The 27,566-nt window shown below is 39.8% G+C and overlaps 2 protein-coding genes across 2 annotated transcripts in view; both read right to left on the bottom strand.

Moving 5' to 3' along the window:
- The window catches only part of LOC117528754 (coatomer subunit zeta-1-like), a 68,265-nt gene extending 50,845 nt beyond the window's left edge, over window positions 1–17,420 (bottom strand). The window contains exons 1-2 of the mRNA XM_034191384.1: window positions 17,340–17,420; window positions 10,338–10,406 (exon numbers count right to left, since the gene is read on the bottom strand). Coding sequence (XP_034047275.1) covers window positions 10,338–10,406; window positions 17,340–17,420 — 150 coding nt within the window. The remainder of the gene's footprint in view (window positions 1–10,337; window positions 10,407–17,339) is intronic.
- Window positions 17,389–27,566, bottom strand: part of LOC117528379 (coatomer subunit zeta-1-like) — a 45,606-nt gene continuing 35,428 nt past the window's right edge. The window contains exons 5-8 of the mRNA XM_034191011.1: window positions 24,377–24,432; window positions 21,783–21,860; window positions 17,822–17,873; window positions 17,389–17,698 (exon numbers count right to left, since the gene is read on the bottom strand). Of these exons, the coding sequence (XP_034046902.1) occupies window positions 17,609–17,698; window positions 17,822–17,873; window positions 21,783–21,860; window positions 24,377–24,432 (276 nt within the window). The 3' untranslated portion in view covers window positions 17,389–17,608. The remainder of the gene's footprint in view (window positions 17,699–17,821; window positions 17,874–21,782; window positions 21,861–24,376; window positions 24,433–27,566) is intronic.

The raw sequence follows: 27,566 nt of genomic DNA on the forward strand, positions 1-27,566 counted from the left end.
CAGATTTGCCAGAAGAAAGATCCAGAAAATGGTCAGGCCAGAACTTTGCAATACAATTAATGTATGAGCCAGGAGGATTCCGAACTAACACTTGGAGGAAGCAATGCTAAATATATTTTCTGAAAGCTATACGTCTTTGAAGTTCATTTTAGCATGATTGTGTAGCTTCTTGATTTTACAGCCTTTCAAACTGATTCCTATTGACCAAAATTTCAGATTTTTTTGAAAAAAACTCCACATATAAATGTCAAATAAAAAAACATAAAAAATAGCATTGTAATGATATTAATAAACATCACAGTTGAAGTTCAAAGACCTACAAAATTGTTCAGGTGTCTAGTTAAGTGACATTTGTTTTAAATGATTCAACTCATTACATTAAGTGTAGTCATGTGTTCAATCAATCAATCAATTTTTTTATATAGCGCCAAATCACAACAAACAGTTGCCCCAAGGCGCTTTATATTGTAAGGCAAGGCCATACAATAATTATGTAAAACCCCAACGGTCAAAACGACCCCCTGTGAGCAAGCACTTGGCTACAGTGGGAAGGAAAAACTCCCTTTTAACAGGAAGAAACCTCCAGCAGAACCAGGCTCAGGGAGGGGCAGTCTTCTGCTGGGACTGGTTGGGGCTGAGGGAGAGAACCAAGAAAAAGACATGCTGTGGAGGGGAGCAGAGATCAATCACTAATGATTAAATGCAGAGTGGTGCATACAGAGCAAAAAGAGAAAGAAACAGTGCATCATGGGAACCCCCCAGCAGTCTACGTCTATAGCAGCATAACTAAGGGATGGTTCAGGGTCACCTGATCCAGCCCTAACTATAAGCTTTAGCAAAAAGGAAAGTTTTAAGCCTAATCTTAAAAGTAGAGAGGGTGTCTGTCTCCCTGATCTGAATGGGAGCTGGTTCCACAGGAGAGGAGCCTGAAAGCTGAAGGCTCTGCCTCCCATTCTACTCTTACAAACCCTAGGAACTACAAGTAAGCCTGCAGTCTGAGAGCGAAGCGCTCTATTGGGGTGATATGGTACTACGAGGTCCCTAAGATAAGATGGGACCTGATTATTCAAAACCTTATAAGTAAGAAGAAGAATTTTAAATTCTATTCTAGAATTAACAGGAAGCCAATGAAGAGAGGCCAATATGGGTGAGATATGCTCTCTCCTTCTAGTCCCCGTCAGTACTCTAGCTGCAGCATTTTGAATTAACTGAAGGCTTTTTAGGGAACTTTTAGGACAACCTGATAATAATGAATTACAATAGTCCAGCCTAGAGGAAATAAATGCATGAATTAGTTTTTCAGCATCACTCTGAGACAAGACCTTTCTCTACACTGTTTCCACATTTTTTTTATTACAGCCTGATTCCAAATTCATTTTCATGAAATTCATTTTTCTCCTCAAAATTATACACACAATACCCCATAATGACAATGCGAAAAAAAAAGCTTTATGAGATCTTTGCAAATTGATTAAATAAAAAAAAAAATAATAATAATAAAAATAAAACCAAAAAAAAAAAAAAAATCACATGTACGTAAGTATTCACAGCCTTTTCCATGAAGCTCAGAATTTAGCTCAGGTGCATCTCATTTCCACTGGTCATCCTCGAGATGTTTCTACAGCTTGATTGGAGCCCACCTGGGGTAAATTCAGTTGACTGGACATGATTTGGGAAGGCAAACACCTGTCTACATATGTGTGTACTGTGTGACAGTACATGTCAGAACACAAAACAAACAAAGTCAAAGATTTGTCTGTAGACCTCTGAGACAGAATTGTCTCGAGGCACAAATCTGGGAATGGGTACAGAAACATTTCTGCTGCTCTGAAGGCCTCAAGGAGTACAGTGGCCTCCAACATCTGTAAAGTAATCTGTAAGTTCAGTTCCAGGACTCTTCCAAGAGCTGACTGCCCATCTAAACTGAGCAATTGGCACCTTAGCCAGGGAGGTGACCAAGACCCAAATGGTCTCTCTGTCAGAGCTCCAGCAGTCCTCTTTGGAGAGAGAAGAACCTTATAGAAGGACAACCATCTCTGCAGCAATCCACCAATCACGCATGTATGGTAGAGGGGACAGATGGGAGCCACTCCTTAGTAAAAGGCACATGGCAGCTAACCTGGAGTTTGCCAAAAGGCCCCTGAAGGACTCTCAGACCATAAGAAAGAAAATTGTCTGGTCTGATGAGACAGAGATTGAACTCTTTGGTGTGAAAGCCAGGTGTCATGTTTGGACGAAACCAGGCACCATCCCTACAGTGAAACATGGTGGTGGCAGCATCATGCTGTGGGGATGTTTTTCAGCGGCAGGAACTGGGAGACTAGTCAGGATTGAGGGAAAGATGAATGCAGCAATGTATAGCAACATCCTCTTGAATGGCCCAGCCAGAACCCAGACCTGAATCCGATTGAACATCTCTGGATAGATCTGAAAATGAAGCTTTAGAAGTGCTAAAAAGAGGAATAGGCAAAACTGCCCAAAGATAGGTGCGCCAAGCTTGTGGCATCATATTGAAGAAGACATGAGGCTGTAATAGCTGCCAAAGGTGCATCAATAAAGTATTGAGCAAAGGCTGTGAATATTTATGTACATGTGATTTCTTAGCTTATTTTGAATAAATTTGCAAAAATTTCAAAAATCCTTTTTCCATGTTGTCATTATGGGTATTGTGTGAAGAATTTTGAGGGGGAAAAATCATTTTCATGCATTTTGGAATAAGGTGGTAACATAACAAAATGTGGAAAAAGAGAAGCGCTGAGAATACTTTCCGGACGTACTGTAGATCAGCATGCACATTTGCTTGCGGGTGCCACAGAGTTTCAATGAGCACAGTGGCCTCCATCATCTGAAAATGGAAGAAGTTTGGATCCACCAGGACTCTTCGTAGAGTTGGCCACCCATCTAAACTGAATGACTGATGGAGAAGGGCCTTAGTCAGGGAGGTGACCAAGAACCCAATGGTCACTCTGTCAGAGCTCCAGCATTCCTCTGTGGAGAGAGGAGAACGTTCCTGAAGGACAACCATCTCTGCAGCAATCCACCAATCAGGCCTGTATGGTAGAGTGGCCAGACGGAAGCCACTTCTTAGTAAAAGGCACATGGCAGCCTGCCTGGAGTTTTCCAAAAGGCACATGAAGGACTCTCAGACTATGAGAAACAAAATTCTCTGGTCTGTTGAGAAAAACATTGAAATCTTGGCTTGAATGCCAGGCATCTTGTTTGGAGGAAACCAGGTGCCATCCCTACAGTGAAGCATGGTGGTGGCAGCATCATGCTGTAGGGATGTTTTTCAGTGGCAGGAACTGGGAGACTAGTGAGGATGAGGGAAAGATGAATACAGTAATGTACAGTGACATCCTGGATGAAAACCTGCTCCAGAATGCTCTTGACCTCAGACTGGGGTCATGGTTTATTTTTCAGCAGAACAATGATCCTAAGCACACAGCCAAGATATCACAGGAGTGGCTTCAGGACAACTCTGTGTCCTTGAGTGGCCCAGCCAGAGCCCAAACCTGAATCTGACTGAACATCTCTAGAGATATCTGAAAATGTCTGTGCACTGACGCTCTTCATTCAACCTGATGCAGCTTGAGAGGTGCAGCAAAGAGTAATGAACAAAACTGCCCAAAGACAGGTGCACCAAGCTTGTGGCATGTTCAAGAAGACTTGACACTGTAATTGCTTCCAAAGGTGCATCAACAAAGTATTGAGCAAAGGGTGTGGATACTTATGTACATATGATTTCTTAGTTTTTTTATTCTTAATACATTTCCAAACATTTAAAAAAAAAAAAAAAAAAAAAAAAAAATTCATGTTGTCATTATGGGGTGTTGTGAGTCGAATTTTGACAAGAAAAATGAATTTCCTCCATTTTGGAATAAGGCTGTAACATAACAAATGTGGAAAAAGTGAAACGCCGTGAATACCTTCTGGACGCACTGTGTGTCTTGAACTGAAGAATTATTTTATTTCAAAACATTTTCAAAGTCATCGTAACTATTTCTTCAAATGTTGAAAAAGTCAAGATAATTTATTTGTCATCTCCTTAATTGTCTAATTTACATTTTTGTTGAAACAAAAATTACAAGCACTCGGCATATATGGTATTTAAGACCAGAAAATGGGGTGTTCTTGGCAAAATATTAGAAGGATGCATTTTTAGCTGCCATCTTGGATATTGGCAGCCATGTTGGATATAGTATTGTGTGTAAAATTTAACATCAAATATGACATTTAGTGTGTGATTAGAATTCTATGTAGCATTCTATTTAAGATTTGTGGGTTTAAAGGCAAAAATGTTATTTCATAACCATAGCATTTTTGTTGATAGGGGGTCATTTCTAAAGGCTATACATCATGAAGCTACACAATATTGATTGCCGTAATGCTGAAATGAACTCCAGAGATACACAGCTTTCAGAAAAATATAGTTAGCATTAAATCCCACCACCCGTATGTGGAAGCTATGAGCTAAATGTCTTGAGTCTGGTCCTCTGGACCATACACTAAATAAACAACACTAAGAGTACATATAATAGGATAAAAAAAAGCTACTGGCCACAGCAAAAGCAACTTTTCGTGAGTTCAACACTAGAGATGAGCATCACTAGCTAGGCCAAGCAGCTTGAATGACAGGTAGAACACTATGAAAGTGCCATGGTTGATGGCACTGAGTGCAGATTGTTGTATTTTTATTTACTTTTGAAAGAAAATAAAAATACAACAATCTGCACTCAGTGCTATCAACCATTTCCCAATGACACCAAAACTGGACGAGGCACCTGTATTCATGGACCTTTACAAGGAATGTACAAGCTACCATCAGGGAAAGCTACAGGAAAAGCCTGTATCCCACCTCAAGCCATAGAATGCAGAAAATCATGTCTATAAATCCTTCTTTACAAGCTTGTTATTTAAGGTTGGAAGGTAGGCTCAGTATGCCAAGACATGACAGATCTCAACCTATATATCCTTTGCAAGAGGTGTGGCAACTGTCTGCTGAGCATCATTGGTAAACTATTATCTTGAATCATCCTACATCTGCAGCAGACAATCACAGACAGAATATATTCACAGTCTTGGTGTGGTTTTCAATCTAGGAGATCAGACATGATATTCTCCTTCAGGTGCAAGAGAAGTACAGATATAATAACCAGCCACTGCATCTGGCCTTTATAATTCTGACCAACATAGTTGACCTTTAAAGACTACTCAGTATCATGAAGTCCTTCCACAATGGCATGATAAGTAGTGTGTGCAGTTCCACAGGGATATATCAGTGCAGTTTGGGATGAAGAAAGGAGTACAATAAGGCTGTATTCTTGCCCAGACCCTCTCTGGCATCTTGTAAAGCATGGCTTTGACACATGGCATCTACCTCAACTCTCGATCTGACAGAGACCTCTTCAACATTGCTAAGATTATTGTCAAGACCGAGACAAGGACAGTCACCATCAGATATTTCCTACTTGCAGATGAAGCAACCATGGCATCTCACCAAGAAGGGGGTCTCCAAAAACTGATGGACAGGTTATCAGATTACTTTAAAGAACACCCAAGTTAAAGACAAGCTGCACCAATCCCAACTTATGTCACCATCACTGGAGCCCATCAGTTTTATTAATTTGGTACCACTGTCACAATTCCTCTGGATGTTTAGATTCAACAAATGCATAGACAACTCTTTTACAATTCTCTCCAAACCCATTCAAAAAAGTTTGGCTAAATAAGCAATGGACAAACTCCACCAAAATAGCCCATGTCCTAAGCACTCTATTGTTTGGCAGCAGAAAATCTTAACTACATCCAGTACACACAAACAGTAACTTCAGGTGTTCCACCTGAGATATCGCCACAGGATCCTATATGCCAGGACAAGTTGACAAACAGTGATGTTCTCTTATGGATGGTTCTCTTATGGAAAGAGTACGAATGACTGAGTCGGCTATTAGTGGTGCAGTTTAGCTAAAATATCCATAACAACTGTTCATTTTGTGACTAAAGCACCAAATTTGGCATACATATTCTAAATTAAGTAATGTTCATTTTCAGATGTGGAGGCATCCTGGAGCTGACCTCTAATGACCTACAGGGGTCAATGAAGAATTACACAGGGGTCAAAATTTAAAAAATGTTCCAATCATATTGAAAGGTATATCATATTACTTGTCTGATCATAATTCCAAAAAGGTATAGTTTGGATTATCTATGACTGAATGTTATGGATTCATGGTGTTAAAAACAGCAAAAGGATGACAAGGGTCAATTTCAGTTTGTACAAGGGTCAAAGATAAAGCTGCTCTAATTTTGGTAAAAAGTGATACAAATTATTGGTTGAGTTAACAGGGTTTAAAAAGGAATACTTTGGGTCATCTGTCATGCTTAGTTATCATATTACTGGGTGATTCTTTAACTACGGGCACTATTGGCCTTGTAAATGTAATTTCCACCACACCATTGCCTTACAATATAAAGCGCCTTGGGGCAACTGTTTGTTGTGATTTGGCGCTATATACATGTGCTCTGATGTTACTGTTTATCTCCATAGAAACTACCCACACAATCTTTCATACAAACTTTTTAAAGGGACATTATTGTTGTGGTGGAAATTACGGCAATAGTGTGGGACAACTACATTTCGTTTAAAAAAATCACAACAGTTGTATGACATTGAATACCCCAATTATGTTTTGATTAGTTTACTGATATTTTATTCAGAGATATTTTAAAACATTAGAAAAAACGTTTACTATTCATTTTTATCATTGAAGATCATAAGTCTGGGTGTGGGACAAGCACAAAACAGCAATATTTGCATATAATGATGCTGAAAAAAGGTGAAAAAGTCATCATAGACTACCAGGACAAATTTCTTAAAACACTTTCATTGTAATGATAACTATAAAAGTGTGAAATTTCCCCTTTTTTCTTTTTTTCATAAAATATGATGAAGGGACATAAAAGTGCCCATAGTCTAAGAATCACCCTACTATTATTATTATTATTATCATGAAAATTGTTAACCTTTCACTAACTTCTGGATCTGTTTCAAAATGTTTTAATCTGCAGTGATTAAACCATTACTGAAGAAATCCAATCTTGACCCTGGTGTATTGAAAAATTATAGGCCGATATCAAAGCTATCATTCTGCTCTAAAATTCTGGAAAGGTGATTTCATGGCAGCTCGTGGATCACCTTTCTGAGAATGATCTTTTTGAGCCACTGCAGTCTGCTTTAGAAAATATCACTCCACAGAGACAGTGCTTATTAAAGTAGTGAATGATCTTCTGCGAGCAATGGACTCGGAAGCCACTACAGTCTTGGTGCTGTTGGAACTTAGTTCTGTGTTTGATACCGTTGATCATCATATTTTACTTGATAGGTTGGAGAATCATTTCGGGATTATTGGAACTGCCCTCGTGTGGTTGACGTTATACCTGTCTGGTCATTCCCACTGTATTTTGTGCAATGGCACTACCTCTGATCTTAGGGGCATGACATTTGGGGATCCGCAGGGATCCGTTTTAGGCCCCCTGCTTTTTTCTCTTTACGTAGCTCCCCTTGGGAATATACCGTGATGCTTTGGGACTGCCTTTCATTGCTATGCTGATGATACTCAATTGTACATACCGATAACTGCTGGTAAACTTGTCCACATAAAATCTTTAGAAGACTGTCTTGCAGCAGTGAGAAGAAGGATGTCTAGTAACTTTCTACTTTTGAACTCTGATGACTGAAATTATGGTTCTTGGTCCAGCAAGACATCGGCATCAATTTGATCAGCTAGCGCTTAGCTTAGGTTCATGTGTTACACATCATACGGACAATGTGAGGAACGTTGGGGTAATTTTTGATCCTACGTTGTCTTTTGACCACCACATTAGAGACATTACGAGGACTCCTTTCTTCCATCTGTGAAATATAGCGAAGATTCATCCCATCCTATCTACAGCTGATGCTGAGACTCTGATCCATGCTTTTATCTCTTCCAGATTGGACTATTGCAATGCTCTGTGTTCTGGTTTACCGCAAGTCCAGCATTACGGGTCTTCATCTGGTTCAAAATGCTGCTGCCAGACCTCTGACACAAAGTTTTGACCATATTACACCCGTTCTGGCATCCCTTCATTGGCTTCTGGTCTCTGATCTGGCAATCAGACTCTGTGGAGACTTTTAAATCTAGACTGAAGACACATTTTTTCCTGTTTTATCACTAGTATTTTATGTTACTGTGTGTCTTATTTTATTCTTTTTACTTATTTATGTTTTTATTCTATTGTGTTTTTAATCTTTTAATTCATTTTGTTCTTGTTTTTAAATGATGTTTTGTGAAGCGCCTTGAGACGACCTCATCACAATTTGGTGCTATATAAATTAATAAATTTGAAATTTAATTTATTACGGGGTATGTCATAGAATCCAATGGACATCAGCCTTGTTTGACCTCTAATTTGGAGACCAAGCATTCAACACAGACAAAACTATTCCATTTATTAATCCTATTAGCTCAACCAATAAGTGCATCACTTAATTACCAAAATTAGCACAACTTTAACTTTTGACCCCTGTAGAAACAGAAATTGACCTTTGTCATCGTTTTTGGCTGTTTTTACCCCATACCTCCACAACATTTAGTCAAGGATAGTCTAAACTATACCTTTTTAGAATCTTTATGCTTCATACAAATACAACCCCTGGCAAAATTATGGAATCACCAGCCTCGGAGGATGTCATTCAGTTGTTTAATTTTGTAGAAAAAAGCAGATCACAGACATGACACAAAACTAAAGCATTTCAAATGGCAACCTTTCTGGCTTTAAGAAACACTATAAGAACTCAAGAAAAAGATTGTGGCAGTCAGTAATGGTACTTTTTTAGACCAAGCAGAGGAAAAAATATGGAATCACTCAATTCTGAGGAAAAATTATGGAATCACCATGTAAATTTTCATCCCCAAAACTAACACCTGCATCAAATCAGATCTGCTCGTTAGTCTGCATCTAAAAAGGAGTGAACACACCTTGGAGAGCTGTTGCACCAAGTGGACTGACATGAATCATGGCCCCAACACGAGATATGTCAATTGAAACAAAGGAGAGGATTATCAAACTCTTAAAAGAGAGTAAATCATCATGCAATGCTGCAAAAGATGTTGGTTGTTCACAGTCAGCTGTGTCTAAACTCTGGACCAAATACAAACAACATGAGAAGGTTGTTAAAGGCAAACATACTGGTAGACCAATAAATGCACAAGTTTACGTTGATATTTTGAACAATTGAAAGGATGTTTGGGGATGATGAAATCATTTTTCAAGATGATAATGCATCTTGCCATAGAGCAAAAACTGCGAAAACATTCCTTGCAAGAAGACACGTAGGGTCAATGTCATGGCACAGGGTCAATGTCAACGAGCAGATCTGATTTGATGCAGGTGTTAGTTTTGAGGATGAAAATTTACAGGGTGATTCCATCATTTTTTCCTCAGAATTGAGTGATTCCATTTTTTTTCCTCTGCTTGGTCTAAAAAAGTAACCGTTACTGACTGCCATAAATTTTTTTCTTGATTTCTTATAGTGTTTCTTAAAGCCAGAAAGTTGCCATTTGAAATGACTTTAGTTTTGTGTCATGTCTGTGATTTGCTTTTTTTCTACAAAATTAAACAACTGAATGAACATCCTCCGAGGCTGGTGATTCCATAATTTTTGCCAGGGGTTGTAATATGATATACCTTTCAATATGATTGGAACATTTTTAAATTTTGACCCCTGTAGATCATGAGAGGTCAGCTCCAGGATACAGCCACATCTGATAATAAGCATTAGTTCATTTAGAAAATGTGTACCAAATTTCATGCTTTAGTCACAAAATGCACAATCATTTTGCCTATCTGCTGCACTATATGCCACAGTTCCAGAACTGAAGGAACAAGCTGAAGCTGGTGTACTTTGACTTAACCAAATTCTACATTCATTCATTCATGACGTAGAAACTCTGACCAAACTTTGGAAGGTGCTTCCATCAGTAGAAACTGATAACAATTTTAAAATTTTTGAACAAGAATTCTTTGGACAAGAGATCACTTTAAAAACAAAATGACCCTTCGCTGTCTCCTTTAATCTCCCCCCAAGAAAAACTAAAATAATTGTCACATTTCATGTTTCAAGTCCGTGTTTTTAAATAATCTCTTGCTCTTTGTATCTCCCAGCAAATATTCCAAAATTTACAGGAAATTTTATTAAACAACATACACACATCTACAACAGTTATTTTATTTTTCCTTTTTTATTACATTTCTAAAAGATAAATTCAAGATTACTGGTTTTCTTTTGAACTTACTTTTGACAGAAGTCTGTTGCCATCATTGTCAAGAATAAATATAGCTTTCACTGTGTAAAGAGAAGGTTCCTGCAAAAAAAAAAACAGAAAAAAAAAAAAGAGGGGTAAACAGGCTTCATTCAAAGTCACATAAATTACACTTTAAACCGTAAAAATAAAAAAATGACAAATTCCTACATTAACTTAACATATTAGTAGTATATTTTTCCATTTTCTCAGTGCTTATTTATTAATTTACAATATTTGTAAATTGTACCTCACATTTTAAGCAAAGGTACAAACAGTTTTGTGAAAAATATTTTCTTCTGATAATTAAATGTTCTTTCTTACAACTCTTGAGCTGCACATAATTTTTTAATTTTTACAGTTCTAGATCTGTACGGAGGAGTGGACCAAAATCCCTGTTGCAGTGTGTGAAAACTTGGTCAAGAACTACAGGAAATGTCTGACCTCTGTAATGGCAGACAAATGTTTCTGTACCAATTGTTAAGCTGTGTTTTATTTTATCCAATAAAATCTGAATTAATTATTTAAAAAATACAATGTGATTTACTGGACTTTTTTTTATTCTGACTCTCACAGTTGAAGTGTACCAATAAAAAAAAATTACAGACCTCTCAAACTGACAGGGGGTCAAATATTTATTTTGCCCACTAGCCAGTAATAAAGCACTATATATATATACACGAGGTCTATTAGAAAAGTATCCGACCTTATTATTTTTTTCAAAAACCATATGGATTTGAATCACGTGTGATTACATCAGACATGCTTGAACCCTCGTGGGCATGCGAGAGTTTTTTCATGCCTGTCGGTTACGTCATTCGCCTGTGGGCAGTCTTTGAGTGAGGAGTCGCCCACCCTCTTGTCAATTTTTTCATTGTTTAGGAATGGCTCAGAGACTGCTGCTTTGTTTGATCAAATTTTTTTCAAAACTGTAAGGCACAACTGAGTGGACACCATTTGATAAATTCAGCTGGTTTTCGGTAAAAATTTTAACGGCTGATGAGAGATTTTGGTCTGGTAGTGTCGCTTTAAGGATGGCCCACGGTGCCTGACGGTGATCTGCGCTTCGAGGCAGCACTCACCGTTTCAAGTTGAAAACTTCCACATTTCAGGCTCTGTTGACCCAGTAAGTCATCAGAGAACAGAGAACTTTCAGATGAAGCCGGCATGAGGAGTTTATGAGGAGTTGCATTGTTAATGGACATTTTGTAATGAAAGAAAGTGCGGGCAGAGGCGCGGGCCGGACCCGACCGCGGGGGGGTCACAACAGGAAAAACACCTCCGTTGGAAACCTTCACGGGCAAGTTGGAACATGCCCAAGCTGTTAAACAATTTCTCAATTACTCACTTGTTGAAAGCCATCAAAAGCCGCCTGAATTTTACAAATGGTTTTCAACACGGAGGTGTTTTTCCTGTCGCGGCCCACACAGATTTGCCGAGTCGTCACGGAAATGACTCGGCGAATTTGCGCGCATGTCTTTCATTACAAAATGTCCTTAAACAGTGGAATGTCCGCATAAAGTCCTCATGCCGGCCTCTTCTGAATCTTCTCTATTCTCTCACGACGTCCTGGGTGAATTAAGCCTTAAATTAGGATGCTTTTCAGGTCGAAACAGGCCGACGAAGGCGCCTGGAAGCGCTGCAGGACGTCCCGCTGCGTCCGCGCATCGGGACGCAGCCGGCGCGGTGCGGCGGCACAGGAAAAACACCTCCGTGTTGACAACCATTTGTAAAATCCAGGCGGCTTTTGATGGCTTTCAGTGGAGTGAGTATATGAGAAATTGTTTAACAGCTGGACATGTTCCAACTTGTCCTTAAGGCTTCCAACAGAGGTTTTTCCTGTGGCAGAGCGTCGCGGCGGCTGCGAGCCGACGCTGCAATCCGCCCGTACGTCTTTCATTAAAAAAAATCTCCTTTAACAGTGGAATATCCGGATAAAATGCTGAAACCGACTTCTTCTGAAACTTCTCTGTTCTCTCACGACGTCCTAGATCAATAGAGCCTGAAATGTGGAGGTTTTCAGCTTGAAACAGGCTGATGACGGCGCCTGAGAGCGCTGCTCGACGTCTCGCACCGTGGGAAGTCCTTAAAGCGACAGTATCACCTCAAAATCTCTCATCAGATGTTAAAATTTTCACCGAAAACCAGCTTAATTTTTCGAACCGTGTCCACTTCGATGTGTCTCACAGGTTTAGAAAAAATTTTGATCAAACGAAGCGCCAGTCTCTCAGCAACTTCTCAGACAAAGGAATTCCGACGAGGGGCTGGACGACTCCTCCCACAAGGAGTGCTCAAAGGGGAATGACGTCACCGGCAGGCGTGGAAAAACTCATGCATGCGCACAAGGGTTCAAGCATGTCTGACGTAAAAACATATGAATGAAATCCATATAGTTTTTGAAAAAAATAAAAAGGACCTATACTTTATTGACAGACCTCGTACATATATACACACACACATATACATACATATACATATACACACACACACATACACTCAACAAAAATATAAACGCAACACTTTTGGTTTTGCTCCCATTTTGTATGAGATGAACTCAAAGATCTAAAACTTTTCCACATACACAATATCACCATTTCCCTCAAATATTGTTCACAAACCAGTCTAGATCTGTGATAGTGAGCACTTCTCCTTTGCTGAGATAATCCATCCCACCTCACAGGTGTGCCATATCAAGATGCTGATTAGACACCATGATTAGTGCACAGGTGTGCCTTAGACTGTCCACAATAAAAGGCCACTCTGAAAGGTGCAGTTTTGTTTTATTGGGGGGGATACCAGTCAGTATCTGGTGTGACCTCATGCAGTGCAACACATCTCCTTCGCATAGAGTTGATCAGGTTGTCAATTGTGGCCTGTGGAATGTTGGTCCACTCCTCGTCAATGGCTGTGCGAAGTTGCTGGATATTGGCAGGAACTGGTACACGTTGTCGTATACGAGGTCTGTCCATAAAGTATAGGTCCTTTTTATTTTTTTCAAAAACTATATGGATTTCATTCATATGTTTTTACGTCAGACATGCTTGAACCCTCGTGCGCATGCGTGAGTTTTTCCATGCCTGTCGGTGACGTCATTCGCCTGTGAGCACTCCTTGTGGGAGGAGTCGTCCAGCCCCTCGTCGGAATTCCTTTGTCTGAGAAGTTGCTGAGAGACTAGCGCTTTGTTTGATCAAAATTTTTTCTAAACCTGTGAGACACATCGAAGTGGACACGGTTCAAAAAATTAAGCTGGTTTTCAGTGAAAATTTTAAAGGCTGATGAGAGTTTTGAGGTGATACTGTCGCTTTAAGGACTTCCCACGGTGCGAGACGTCGCGCAGCGCTCTCAGGCGCCATCGTCAGCCTGTTAAAAGCTGAGAACCTCCACATTTCAGGCTCTATTGATCCAGGACGTCGTGAGAGAACAGAGAAGTTTCAGAAGAAGTCAGTTTCAGCATTTTATCCGGATATTCCACTGTTAAAGGAGATTTTTTTAATGAAAGACGTGCAAACGGGCCGCGCGTTGGGACGCAGCCGACACGGTGCGGCGGCACAGGAAAAACATCTCCATGTTGATAACCATTTGTAAAATCCAGGCAGCTTTTGATGGCTTTCAGTGGAGTGAGTATATGAGAAATTGTTTAACAGCTGGACATGTTCCAACTTGTCCTTAAGGCTTCCAACAGAGGTGTTTTTCCTGTGCCGGCACCGCGTCGGGACCCGTCCGCACGTCTTTCATTAAAAAAATCTCCTTTAACAGTGGAATATCCGGATAAAATGCTGAAACCGACTTCTTCTGAAACTTCTGTTCTCTCACGACATCCTGGATCAACAGAGCCTGAAATGTGGAGGTTTTCAGCTTTTAACAGGCTGACGACAGCGCCTGAGAGCGCTGCGCGACGTCTCGCACCGTGGGAAGTCCTTAAAACGACAGTATCACCTCAAAATCTCATCAGCCGTTAAAATTTTCACTGAAAACCAGCTTAATTTTTCGAACCGTGTCCACTTCGATGTGTCTCACAGGTTTAGAAAACATTTTGATCAAACAAAGCGCCAGTCTCTCAGCAACTTCTCAGACAAAGGAATTCCGACGAGGGGCTGGACGACTCCTCCCACAAGGAGTGCTCACAGGCGAATGACGTCACCGACAGGCGTGGAAAAACTCACGCATGCGCACGAGGGTTCAAGCATGTCTGACGTAAAAACATATGAATGAAATCCATATAGTTTTTGAAAAAATAAAAAGGACCTATACTTTATGGACAGCCCTCGTACACCGGTCCAGAGCATCCCAAACATGCTCAATGGGTGACATGTCCGGTGAGTATGCCGGCCATGCAAGAACTAGGACATTTTCAGCTTCCAAGAATTGTGTACAGATCCTTGCAACATGGGGCCGTGCATTATCCTGCTGCAACATGAGGTGATGTTCTTGGATGTATGGCACAACAATGGGCCTCAGGATCTCGTCACGGTATCTCTGTGCATTCAAAATGCCATCAATAAAATGCACCTGTGTTCTTCGTCCATAACAGACGCCTGCCCATACCATAACCCCACCGCCACCATGGGCCACTCGATCCACAACATTGACATCAGAAAACCGGTCACCCACACGACGCCACACACTCTGTCTGCCATCTGCCCTGAACAGTGTGAACCGGGATTCATCCATGAAGAGAACACCTCTCCAACGTGACAAACGCCAGCGAATGTGAGCATTTGCCCACTCAAGTCGGTTACGACGACGAACTGGAGTCAGGTCGAGACCCCGATGAGGACAACGAGCATGCAGATAAGCTTCCCTGAGACGGTTTCTGACAGTTTGTGCAGAAATTCTTTGGTTATGCAAACCGATTGTTTCAGCAGCTGTCCGAGTGGCTGGTCTCAGACGATCTTGGAGGTGAACATGCTGGATGTGGAGGTCCTGGGCTGGTGTGGTTACACGTGGTCTGCGGTTGTGAGGCTGGTTGGATGTACTGCCAAATTCTCTGAAACGCCTTTGGAGACGGCTTATGGTAGAGAAATGAACATTCAATACACGAGCAACAGCTCTGGTTGACATTCCTGCTGTCAGCATGCCAATTGCACGCTCCCTCAAATCTTGCAACATCTGTGGCACTGCACCTTTCAGAGTGGCCTTTTATTGTGGACAGTCTAAGGCACACCTGTGCACTAATCATGGTGTCTAATCAGCATCCTGGTATGGCACACCTGTGAGGTGGGATGGATTATCTCAGCAAAGGAGAAGTGCTCACTATCACAGATTTAGACTGGTTTGTGAACAATATTTGAGGGAAATGATGATATTGTGTATGTGGAAAAAGTTTTAGATCTTTGAGTTCATCTCATACAAAATGGGAGCAAAACCAAAAGTGGTGCGTTTAATTTTTTTGAGTGTAGATAAGAAACTGACACTTTTTTTTATTATTATATGGAGTTGAATGACGTGCAATTACACCAATCATGCTTGAACCCTTGTGCACATGCGTGAGTTTTTCACGCGTGTTGGTGACGTCATTTCCCTGTGGGCAGGCCTTGAGTGAGATGTGGTCCCGCCCTCTCGGCTGAATTCCTTTGTTTCACACGCTGCTCGAGACGGCGCGCGTTGCTTTAACAAAACTTTTTCTGGACCTGTGAGGAATATCCGAGTGGACACTATTCAAGAAATTTAGCTGGTTTTCGGTGAAAGGTTTAACGGCTGATGAGAGATTATGGGGTGTTTCTGTCGGTGTAAGGACTTCCCACGGAGCGGGACGTCGTGCAGCGCTTCCAGGCGCCGTCGTCAGCCTGTTTCGACCTGAAAACATTCTAATTTAAGGCTTAATTCACCCAGGACATCGTGAGAGAACAGAGAAGATTCAGAAGAGGCCGGCATGAGGACTTTATGCGGACATTCCACTGTTTAAGGACATTTTTTAATGAAAGACGTGCGCGCAAATTCGCCGAGTTGTTTCCGTGACGACTTGGCGAATCTGTGTGCGCCGCGACAGGAAAAACACCTCCGTGTTGAAAACCATTTGTAAAATTCAGGCGGCTTTTGATGGCTTTCAACAAGTGAGTAACTGAGAAATTGTTTAACAGCTTGGGCATGTTCCAACTTGTCCGTTAAGGTTTCCAACGGAGGTGTTTTTCTTGTCGCGACCCCCCGCGGTCGGGTCCGGCCCGACATGCGACTCTGCCCTCACGTTCTTTCATTACAAAATGTCCGTTAACAATGGAATGTCCGAATAAACTCGTCATGCCGACTTCTTCTGAAAGTTCTCTGTTCTCTGACGACTTACTGGGTCAACAGAGCCTGAAATGTGGAAATTTTCAACTTGAAACGGCGAGACACTGCCGCCTCGAAGTGCAGATCGCCGTCAGGCGCCGTGGGCCGTCCTTAAAGCGACACTACCAGACCAAAATCTCTCATCAGCCATTAAAATTTTTACCGAAAACCAGCTGAATTTATCGAATGGTGTCCACTCAGTTGTGCCTTAGTTTTGAAAAAATTTTGATCAAACAAAGCAGCAGTCTCTGAGCCATTCCTAAACAATGAAAAATCGACGAGAGGGTGGGCGACTCCTCACTCAAAGACTGCCCACAGGCGTGAAAAAACTCTTGCATGCCCACGAGGGTTCAAGCATGTCTGATGTAATCACACGTGATTCAAATCCATATGGTTTGTGAAAAAAATAATAAGGTCGGATACTTTTCTAAACAGACCTCGTATATATATATATACATACACACACACTGATATTATAGCGCTTCCAATGCTGTGGGCCAGCAATCTGTGTGCATCTGATGATTTTTTTTTTTTTTTTTTTTACATCCATTTGCATCAAATAACATGAAGTCCTTATGTGAAGTAACAGCACATGCTGTGGTGTGCACATGTGGTAAACAGTTAAAAAGGGAGTTCCCCATACAGGAAAAGGGTGCAAGTTACACTACACTGTGAGCAATACTCCTGAACAAAATACAACAGTTCTGTTGAGGGGATTCTCCAATTCACAGAACTGATATGAGTTGGATAGCGCCAGCTGTCAACATCTTCCAAAATAAGGATTTTGACGGTGAGTGGCTGGTTAGCCATGTTTACACCACTGGACTTGTTCAGCCCAACAGATCAAAAAGAAGCCAGCTTCAGCTCTTAGTCTCTGTGTCTTTAATTTTTCTTTTCACATCTTAAAATGTCAATTACGCATCAAAAGGGTCCCAATTTGGGGGGGAAGAATTGGAATGTACCCTTTAACTGGCCCATCTCTCTCTCACCCTGTCTGTCTACACCGGCTGATTCCTGTCTGTCTGTCCATCTAGGTTACCGGTGATGTAATCGAAGAGGACGAAGCCGTAGGCCGGCTCTGACATTTGCTAACGGCAATTAGAAGAGCACAGAGACAAAAAGACAGTTATGAGGGAACAAAAAGTTGAACAGGGTGAAGACAGAATCAATAATTTTTTCAACTGATCAGCGATAATACATTGATGACCTACCTTGTAATTGACCTTCTGTAGGACCTGCTGGGGGTCACTCTCTAGAATCACTCTGAAACAGGACAAAATAAACCAATGAGAGCCAAGAGCAGTACAAAGACGTGCTAACGTTTCTACGAACCAGAATATCCAAACATGGATGGAAAGTGTTTTGGGTTTCTTGGTGTCTTTCCTCAATAATCTCCTTCTTGTACGCCAACTTTTTGATCAATATTTAATGAGTAACTTAACTCCAACAGACAGGAGTATTCATATTCAGCTTTACATGTGAGAATCAGCAAATCTATTTTTGAGCACACTAATAATATATACAGTAGTCTTCAGAATAATAGTAGTGCTATGTGACTAAAAAGATTAATCCAGGTTTTGAGTATATTTCTTACTGTTACATGGGAAACAAGGTACCGGTAGATTCTCACAAATCCAACAAGACCAAGCATTCATGATATGCACACTATTAAGGCTATGAAATTGGGCTATTAGTAAAAAAAAAAAGTAGAAAAGGGGGTGTGGCCTTCTAGGTCAGCTTAACATATCTGGGTTTATTTGAGGAACAAGATCAACAGTATCATATTTTCAGGGGTAAAAAGTTGCAGGGAGGTTTTTTTTGGGGGGGGGGGGGGGGGGTTCCAGCAGTAGTTTGGGAGGTCCTGTGACTTATAGTCCAGTGTGACTTACCCATCATTGCATTAGTCATGATAAATAATATCAATAACAATTTATATTCTGTCAGTCGCACATCCGGGAACAATGCTGGCTGGCATGAAAACAGTCAAGCTGGAGTGGACTGTTTAAGTAGCGCACAGTTTAATTTGATGCAGTTTTCTTACACTGTAAACACTGTTTCAACTCAACACCAAATACAATGCGTCTAGAAAGTATTCATAGCGCTTCACTTTTTCCACATTTTGTTATGTTACAGTCATATTCCAAAAATGGATGAAATTCATTTTTTCCCCTCAAACTTCTACACACAAAACCCAGTAATGACAGCATTTTTTTTTTTTTTTGCAAATTTATAAAAAAAAAAAAAACGTACATACGTATTCACAGCCTTTGCCATGAAGCTCAAAATTGAGATCAGGTGCATCCTGTTACCACTGATCATCCTTGAAATGTTCTACTACATTCAGTCCACTGGACATGATTTAGAAAGGCACACCTGTCTACATACAAGGTCCCACAGTTGACAGTGCATGTCAGAGCACAAACCAAGTCTGAAGTCAAAGGAATTGTCTGTAGACCTCCGAGACAAGATTGTCTCAAGGCAACAATCTGGGGAAGGGTACAGAAACATTTCAGCTGCTTTAAAGGTCCCAATGAGCACAGCTGCCTCCATCATCCATAAATGGAAGAAGTTCAGACTCTTCCTAGAGCTGGCTGCCCGTCTAAACTGAGCGACTGCGGAGAAGGACCTTAGTAGAGAGGTGATCAAGAACCTGATGGTCTCTCTATCAGAGCTCTAGCATTCCTCTGTGGAGAGAGAAGGACAACCATCTCTGCAGCAATCCACCAATCAGGCCTGAATGGTAATAATAATAATAAAAGACACATTGCAGCCTGCCTGGAGTTTGCCAAAAGGCACCTGAAGGACTCTCAGACCATGAGAAACAAAATTCTCTGGTCTGATGAGAACGAATGAACACTTTGGTGTGAATACCAGGCATTATGTTTGGAGGAAACCAGGCACCATCTCTAGAGGCAGGATCATGCTGTGGGGATGTTTTGCAGCAGGAACTGGGAGACTAGTCAGGATTGAGAAAAAGTTGAATGCAGCAATGCACAGAGACATCGTGGATGAAAACCTGCTTCAGAGCTCTTGACCTCAGACTGAGGTAACGGTTCATCTTTCAGCATGACAATGATCCTATTTCAATTTAAATTTATTTTCATTTTATAGCGCCAAATCATAACAATGTTGCCTCAAGGCACTTCACAGAAGTAAGGTCTAATCTTACCAACTGCAAGAGCAAGCACACAGGCAACAGTGGTAAGGGAAAAACTCGCTCTGATGATTTGAGGAAGAAACATCAAGCAGACGAAACTCAAAGGGGTGACCCTCTGCTTGGGCCATGCTACCGACACAATTCACAAAACAATTTACAAAAACGAACATACAGGAAATTTTGCTGGTGCACAGGACGAGAGGGTTGCAGAAGTAGACACCACAACCATCTCTGGATGGAGCCGCATCTCAAAAAGAGAGAAAAACCAGCATCAAGTATCAGAAAGACAACAAATACAACATAATTTGTCAGCATTAAGCAACAAGAAAAACAGAAGAAATACTAAGGTGATCGCTGGCCACTAGCCCCAAGCTTCACTAAAAGACCCACAATTTAGATAAAGTTGAAGCCGCGGCCCAATCTGTTTCCTAATAAAATGAATTTAAAAGGGTAAAAAGCAAAGTAACATACTATACCAGTATGCTAGCCATATGAAAGGAAAAATAAGTGTGTCTTAAGTCTGGACTTTAAATTCTCTACAGAATATGACTATTTTTTTGATTTAGGGAGATCATTCCACAGAACAGGGGCACGATAAGAGAAAGCTCTGTGACCCACAGACTTTTTATTCACCCAAGAGACTATCAGGTTTCGGCCCTGTTTGTGTTCCTGTTTTTATTTTTCTCCTTTTCTTTTCCTTCCATTCTCCCATTCTTGACTTGTTAGTTGTTTTCATTTTTGTCACTTGATTATTCTCATTCTAGTTTGGTTCAGCTAAGTAGGGAGGTGCCAGTCCGTGAACAATTTTATAGGTTAGTGGCAGAACCTTAGCTTCAGAATCCTAAGCTTCAGGACATCTCTGTGAATGTCCTTGAGTGCCCCAGCCAAAGCTCAGACCTGAATCTGACTGAACATCTCTAGAGAGATCTGAGAGATCTGACGCTCCCCATCCAACCTGCAGCCAAAGGTGCATCAACAAAGTAATGAGCAAAGGATGTGAATACTTATGTACATGTAATTTCTTAGTTTGTTTTTTATCTTGAATAAATTTGCAAAAAAGAAATTCCATGTTATCATTAGGGGGTAAAAATTACTCCATTTTGGAATAAGGCTGTAATATAACAAAATGTGGAAAAAAGTGAAGCACTGTGAATACTTCCCGGATGTACTGTAACACTCGACAATACACACTGTATCTCTATTGTATAACTGGACACCAGCCATGTGTTTTTATGCCAGTGAATCACTTGACGTGGAAGCAAACTGATAGTGACGTTGTGACGACCCATAAAATAGAGCTTATCCATGATTCAAAGGACTAAAAGTAAACTCCAGTAACAAAAGAATAAATGCTAATAAAAAAGTACCCTACAACAATGCACAAAAACCCAAACTGGACAGTTGATTAAAATAAATCAAGCAGACTCACATTTTTATTGTTGTGTTTCCAAGACTGTGGGCCAGCAATCTGTGTATCTGAGACTTTCTTTGGTCAAAATTCTGTCAGATAACATTCAATACACTGTCCAATATGTTTATTTGTCCATCTGACTTAGTTTTAGAATTTAACAGTTCTTATCGTAGACACACCACAAGTTGATGCCTTTCTTGTATAAATCCACATGTACCTGTTGGCCAGCAATCAGCATCGATCTGACAATTTCTTTTGTCCAAATTGGGAGAAATAACATCCAAAATGTTGTCCAACACACATTTATTTGTCCATCTTGCTATATTTGGAATTTAAAAGTCCATATGTTAAGTAACAACATAGGCTGTGGTGTGCACATGTGCTCTACAAGCTCCTGTCTGTTGTTAAACTTTCCCCCAGGATAACATTTAAAAAAAAAAGAAAAAAAAAAAAGAAAGAGTTCTACAAATGTGCAAATTTTGTGAATTTTTGGGTTGTAGTCGCTACTAGAGGTAACCGTTACTCAACCAGTTATGATGCAAATGATCTCACATTTTCAGATATTGTTCTTCACCTCTATAATAGAATTCTAAAAAACTCTTACCCTCCATCAATAATTTCATCCACAATCAGGAATACTCCTTCCATGTTGTCCAGTAAACACTTGCGCTCCACATTTTTCCTGCAAAGCAAAACAGCATTTATGCTGCTGGAGAGCTGCTTTGATATCTTATCATAGAACAGAGGAAGGCCTAATAATGGCCAAACAGGTGGAGTGCTGCACTCAGGATTGTCCTTCTGGAAGTTTCTCATCACCTCAGAGGTAACCATCAGATTTGTCATCACCACTTTCAGCTCTATAGTAGAGTCATAATGGTTCCAGAAAGCTTCAATGCTGGAGATATTTCCTCAGATCTCAGTTTTAGAACAGAAACCTTGCTAGCATAAAATCTGATGGCAAGAGAGTGATTATCAGGCAGGGAGCATCTAACGCAGAGACCTGTTTAACTGCACTGGGGGAATTACAGGATTGTGCATTTTGAAGCTGGGCCCTCCCCATAAGTCAGACCATTTCATCCTCTCCTGCATTAATCTTTTCCAGAAATATCTGAAACTCTGGATGTTTCCTCCAACATGTTCATCAGTACTTTAGAATGGCAGTTGCTTTTTTTTTATTTTTTTTTTATCCTGTACAACTATAGAAACATGGCCCATGTCTCCATCATTCACACTCTATATTACTACTGCATCTGTTCCCATAGCAACTGCATCAGCTGTTTTTGGCTGACAATGCTGCAGTCAGCGGTGACAGATTCTGTTGTGCAACATGCAAATGTGTGCATTCATAAATGTGGAGGAGGGGAGGGGGTCCTGAATGAGCACACTGATGTGTGGTCTAAGATCATACATTAACTTATGTGGTTTTGTGCTGTTGAATTTTAATTCCTCATGATGATGGGGTGCATCACTCCCAGCCGACAGGGTGGCAGCGACGGTGCATTGATGAATATGAATTACCATTTCATCCCCACTAAGCGGGTTAGGATTTAGTCCTCTTCACCTGTTTATTGTGGCACATTATATGAAAACTAAAAAACACAAATAATGATCAAACATGGGGAATACTGGCCAGTGTAAGAAGAAATATTCAATACAATTTTTGGTGACAATGTGCATGGAAATGAAAACAGTTAACTACTTCTGATCTGGAGCAGAAACCATTAAATGTTGAGACAAAAGTGTAAAATATTTAAATAAATAAAATAAAGGTGGAGAACATGCAAATTAAAGCATGTCAGAGATGAGTTTCATAAATCTTGCTATAAATAAGTAAATTGGATAAATCAGAGGATGGATGCAACATTTTTTTTTTTTACATTTTACCATTTTCAGATGACACTTTTAGATGGTCTTGTATGGTTTAACTCTGCCACATGGGGGCACAAGTGAGTGCACTGTGAGACTGGGTTCTGAAGGGCATCCTGCATAAAAATGTAGATTACAAATCAAATTTCCATAAAAGATCAGCTGAGCTCAGGGAAACCCGGTTCAACTCATGGCCAGGAGGGTGTCGTGTCGCTGACCAAACGGCTCCCCTAAAAGCGGCCCACCCTGCTGCCTTCACTGCGCTTGTGTCATTAGCCGCGGTTCACCGATTCTGCTTCAAAGTGCACTCCAGTCATACATCTATCTCAGTGACAGATATCTGAAGCTTTTGTACAACAATCATTTGCTCAAAAATTCAACATTATTTCATCATAAAGATGGAGGCAGCGATCAGAGCGCCGCAGCTACATGGCTGCTATTTCCAAGCGTCATGGAGTATCACCTCGATTCTGCTTCAGACTGACTTTAGAATGATTTAAGAGGTTTTACTTTCTCATCTCATGGTTAATAACCACATAATTCCCTTTGGGTGTAGAGAGTCAGAGTCAGATGAGCTGCTGTGGTCTGAAATGACGCATGCACAGTGAAGACAGGGCGGACCAGTTTTTTTTGGGGGGGGGGGACCATTCGGTTGCAGACATCGGCAGAAACTATCCTAACATGGAGGAAGGAGGAGGAGAAGAGGTGTTGATAAAGAAATAGATGTTGGGGAGGGGTTTAATATTCTAAAACCAAAAAAAAAGTTTTTTGTGATTAATGTTGTAAAATTCAGAACCAACGTTGAATATTTTCTGATATCCTAAAATCATACATTTGTGACCCCCCACCAAAAAAAATTAATTAATAAACAAATAAAAACAAAAACTGAGAGAGATCGGTAGACTGAATCCCATAATGCTCTTAGATTGTTTTCCTTGTGTAATAAAATACAAAACTCAGGATCAGATATGAAATGCGACACACCGTAAACACCAGATGTTTTCTTTCTCTAAAAAGATGATCTGAAAATGGATCCATGGGATTATCTGTGAAGGTTCTTGTTGGTCTTTTGGCTGCTCCCACAGTACAGTACACATTTTGATTTGGCACAAGTTCTACCTCAGCTGACTTTCCTGAACCGGCAGTACACACACCCAGCAGTCCCCTGGTCTTCCCAAGAGGTCTCCCAGCCAAGTACTAATCAGGACCAACCCTGCTTCACTTCTGAAAACTAGGATCAAGTGCACACAAAGCAGTGTGTGTGTGTGTGTGTGTGTGTGTGTGTGTGTGTGTGTGTGTGTGTGTGTGTGTGTGTGCACACATACGTCATACCTGAGAATCTGATTGAGGGAATCGAACAGACAGTTCAGCACAGACATCAGCATCAGCTGGAGACACACAGAGATCAACAGTCAGGAGGACCATTTGAAGAGCTCTTCCAACCCAGTCATATTTACATAAATATGACTGATTAGAATTGTTGGACTTGTACTAGCAGGGGTGGGCGCTAATAAGCTTTGCTTCAGCCCACACCCTTTCGGACTCACTAGTTTTGTCTGTGTTTGTTTGTGGAATTGTTCATTTTTTCTATTTGAATATTTTGTGTGCCAAATAAAAAACTTTGTCACTTGTCACATAAAGTCAAAATGATCTTTATTTAAAAGGAGGTGCTTTTCATCGCAGCGGTATTGAATCCAGGCTTGTGCCACACACCTCGCATGTACTGTGGAAGAGCAAACAAATTATTTTCAAGGCACATTCATTTTGATTTGGTAACTGTTCAATAAATGTCATTTTCAGCTAAAACATACACAATTGTATTATTTTGCACCTGCAAGTTGTTGACTGAATTCCATTTTGCACTTATGGTCATTAACGCACACAAAATCTTCATTGCCTGTGCTGCTTGACTGCTGTCTATGTCATGTTAACACCCACTGTCAATTACACAATTATTCTTAATAAATCACCTCATAACGATCACCAAGCCAATGTGCAAAAGCTTGTAAAATCCACATAATTTAGCACTCAGTAAATTCAGTATTTTCTAAGGATTTTTATTATTTTTATTTAAATCAGATTCTCTCTCTTCAACATCAAGTATCTATTGATACATATATTTTAAACATGTTTTCTATACTTTTAAACTGTTTTTAGAGCATAATTTTAAATACTAAATTACAAACACCCATTAAATGATGGGACAGCAATTTAATTATAATGCACAGCTTTACATATAATTCCAAAGAAATAAAGTCAGCGTACGCTTAGTGCAGTGAATATTTTGCATTACATTCATTTAGCTGTGATCCAAAGCAACTTACAATTGAGAAATTACTATCACGTATGGCATGATGTATAATTTCAATGGTTGTTTAAAATTTTAAACACCTTTTCCCCAACTTGAATGGACAACATCAATGAAATTATCATTATCATCAACATCATCATCAGTGTGATTTCCATGAAACGTTATTTGATCTGGAAGAAAAACTTGAGAAAAGTGAATATTGTTCTGTTCCTATAATGGAAAGGAAATATAAACAGTTATTGTGCATGAAAGCATTTATTCATGCTTTCAACTACAATCTATGAATGAATGAATGAATGAATGAATGAAAACTGTTTATTTCGAACATTTGATACAACAACAATTACAAGATAGATCAGTAAAGACAACAACAAAAAAGTTCCTACTGTGTACCCAACATGTCCGAAAAGGGGTAGGGTGAAGCATCAGCTTATTTATCCCTACCCCTTCTTCCCCACAACCAGTAATACCCTTTGCCACATATACACATAAATTCCTACACACCTAAACCGATATCAATATATATATATATACATATATACACACACATACATACACATCAACATACATATATACACATATACATATATACACATATACACAAACATAAATATACACCTACACATACCTACTTACATACAAAATACTATATATTTACAAGCCGAAGCAAACAACAAAAACACCCTAACCCTCATTACCCTTCCTCCTCCCTATACCCAGAAAAAACCATATTTTTGTACCGCTGTTTGAACTGGTTCATGCTTGGACATTGCTTGAGCCCCACTCCCAATCTGTTCCACATCCTCACCCCACAGACAGAAATACAGAAACCTTTTAATGTTGTTCGTGCCCACTGATGCTTTAAATTAAATTTCCCCCTCAGACTGTAATCCCATGATCTGTTAAAAAACATATTTTTAATATTTGCTGGAAGTAAATTGTTTATTGCTTTATACACAATTTGTACTGTTTGAAAATGAACCAAGTCTGTGAATTTTAAGAATTTGGATTGTAAAAATAGTGGATTTGTATGATCTCTATAGCCAGTATTATGAATAATTCTTATAGCTCTTTTCTGCATTACTGACAGTGATTGTGTTGTACCTTTATAAGTATTACCCCATACCTCTGCACAGTACTGTAAATATGGTAAAACCAGTGAGCAGTAAAGAATGCGGAGTGAGTTGTGGTCCAGAATATGTTTCGCTTTGTTTAGAACTGAAATGCTTCTTGACAGTTTACTTTGTATATGTTTTATATGAGTCTTCCAGTTTATCTTATCATCTATTATCACCCCCAGAAACTTATTTTCATGTACCCTTTCAATATCTACCCCCTCGACTTGTAACTGAACCTGTATGTCTGTATTACAATAGCCAAATAACATGTATTTTGTTTTACTTAAGTTTAATGATAATTTTTCTGTCAAACCATATTTTCAATTTTCCCATTTCTATACTGATCCTCCTCAGTAACTCCTGCAAATCCCCCCTGAACAAAAAATGCTTGTGTCATCTGCAAATAATACTAATTTTAATATTTTGGAAACATTGACAATATCATTTATATAAATTAGAAACAGTTTTGGACCCAATACTGACCCCTGTGGGACGCCACAAGCATTGTCCAAGCATGATGATGTATATTCCCCCAACTTCACAAACTTTTTCTGTTACTTAAGTAGCTTCTCACCCAGTGCAACACCAACCCCCTAATCCCATACTGTTCAAGTTTATTGATTAATATGTCATGATTAATTGTATCAAAAGCCTTTTTAAGATCTATAAATATTCCAACTGAATGTAATTTGTGGTCTATGGCGTTTGTAATCTCCTCAACTGATTCTATTAATGCAAGTGATGTTGAACTATGTGCTCTGAATCCATGACTATCAGTAAGTAATTTATGTTTATTTATGAATTTGTCTAATCTATTATTGAATAACTTTTCTAATAATTTGGAAAATTGTGGAAGCAAGAAACAGGTCTATAATTTGTGAGTGGTGTCTATCCCCAGTCTTATACAGCGGCACAACCTTAGCTATTTTCATTTGATTGGGAAATTTACCGGTTTGAAATGATAAGTTACAGATGTATGTTAATGGTTCTACAATCCATTCAATGACCTGTTTTACCACCACCATATCAATTTCATTTAAATCGGTAGATGTTTTTTAACAATTATTCACAATGTCTATAATTTCATTTCCAT

The sequence above is a fragment of the Thalassophryne amazonica genome, chromosome 16, assembly GCF_902500255.1.
Source record: "Thalassophryne amazonica chromosome 16, fThaAma1.1, whole genome shotgun sequence".
NCBI classification, from domain to species: Eukaryota; Metazoa; Chordata; class Actinopteri; order Batrachoidiformes; family Batrachoididae; genus Thalassophryne; species Thalassophryne amazonica.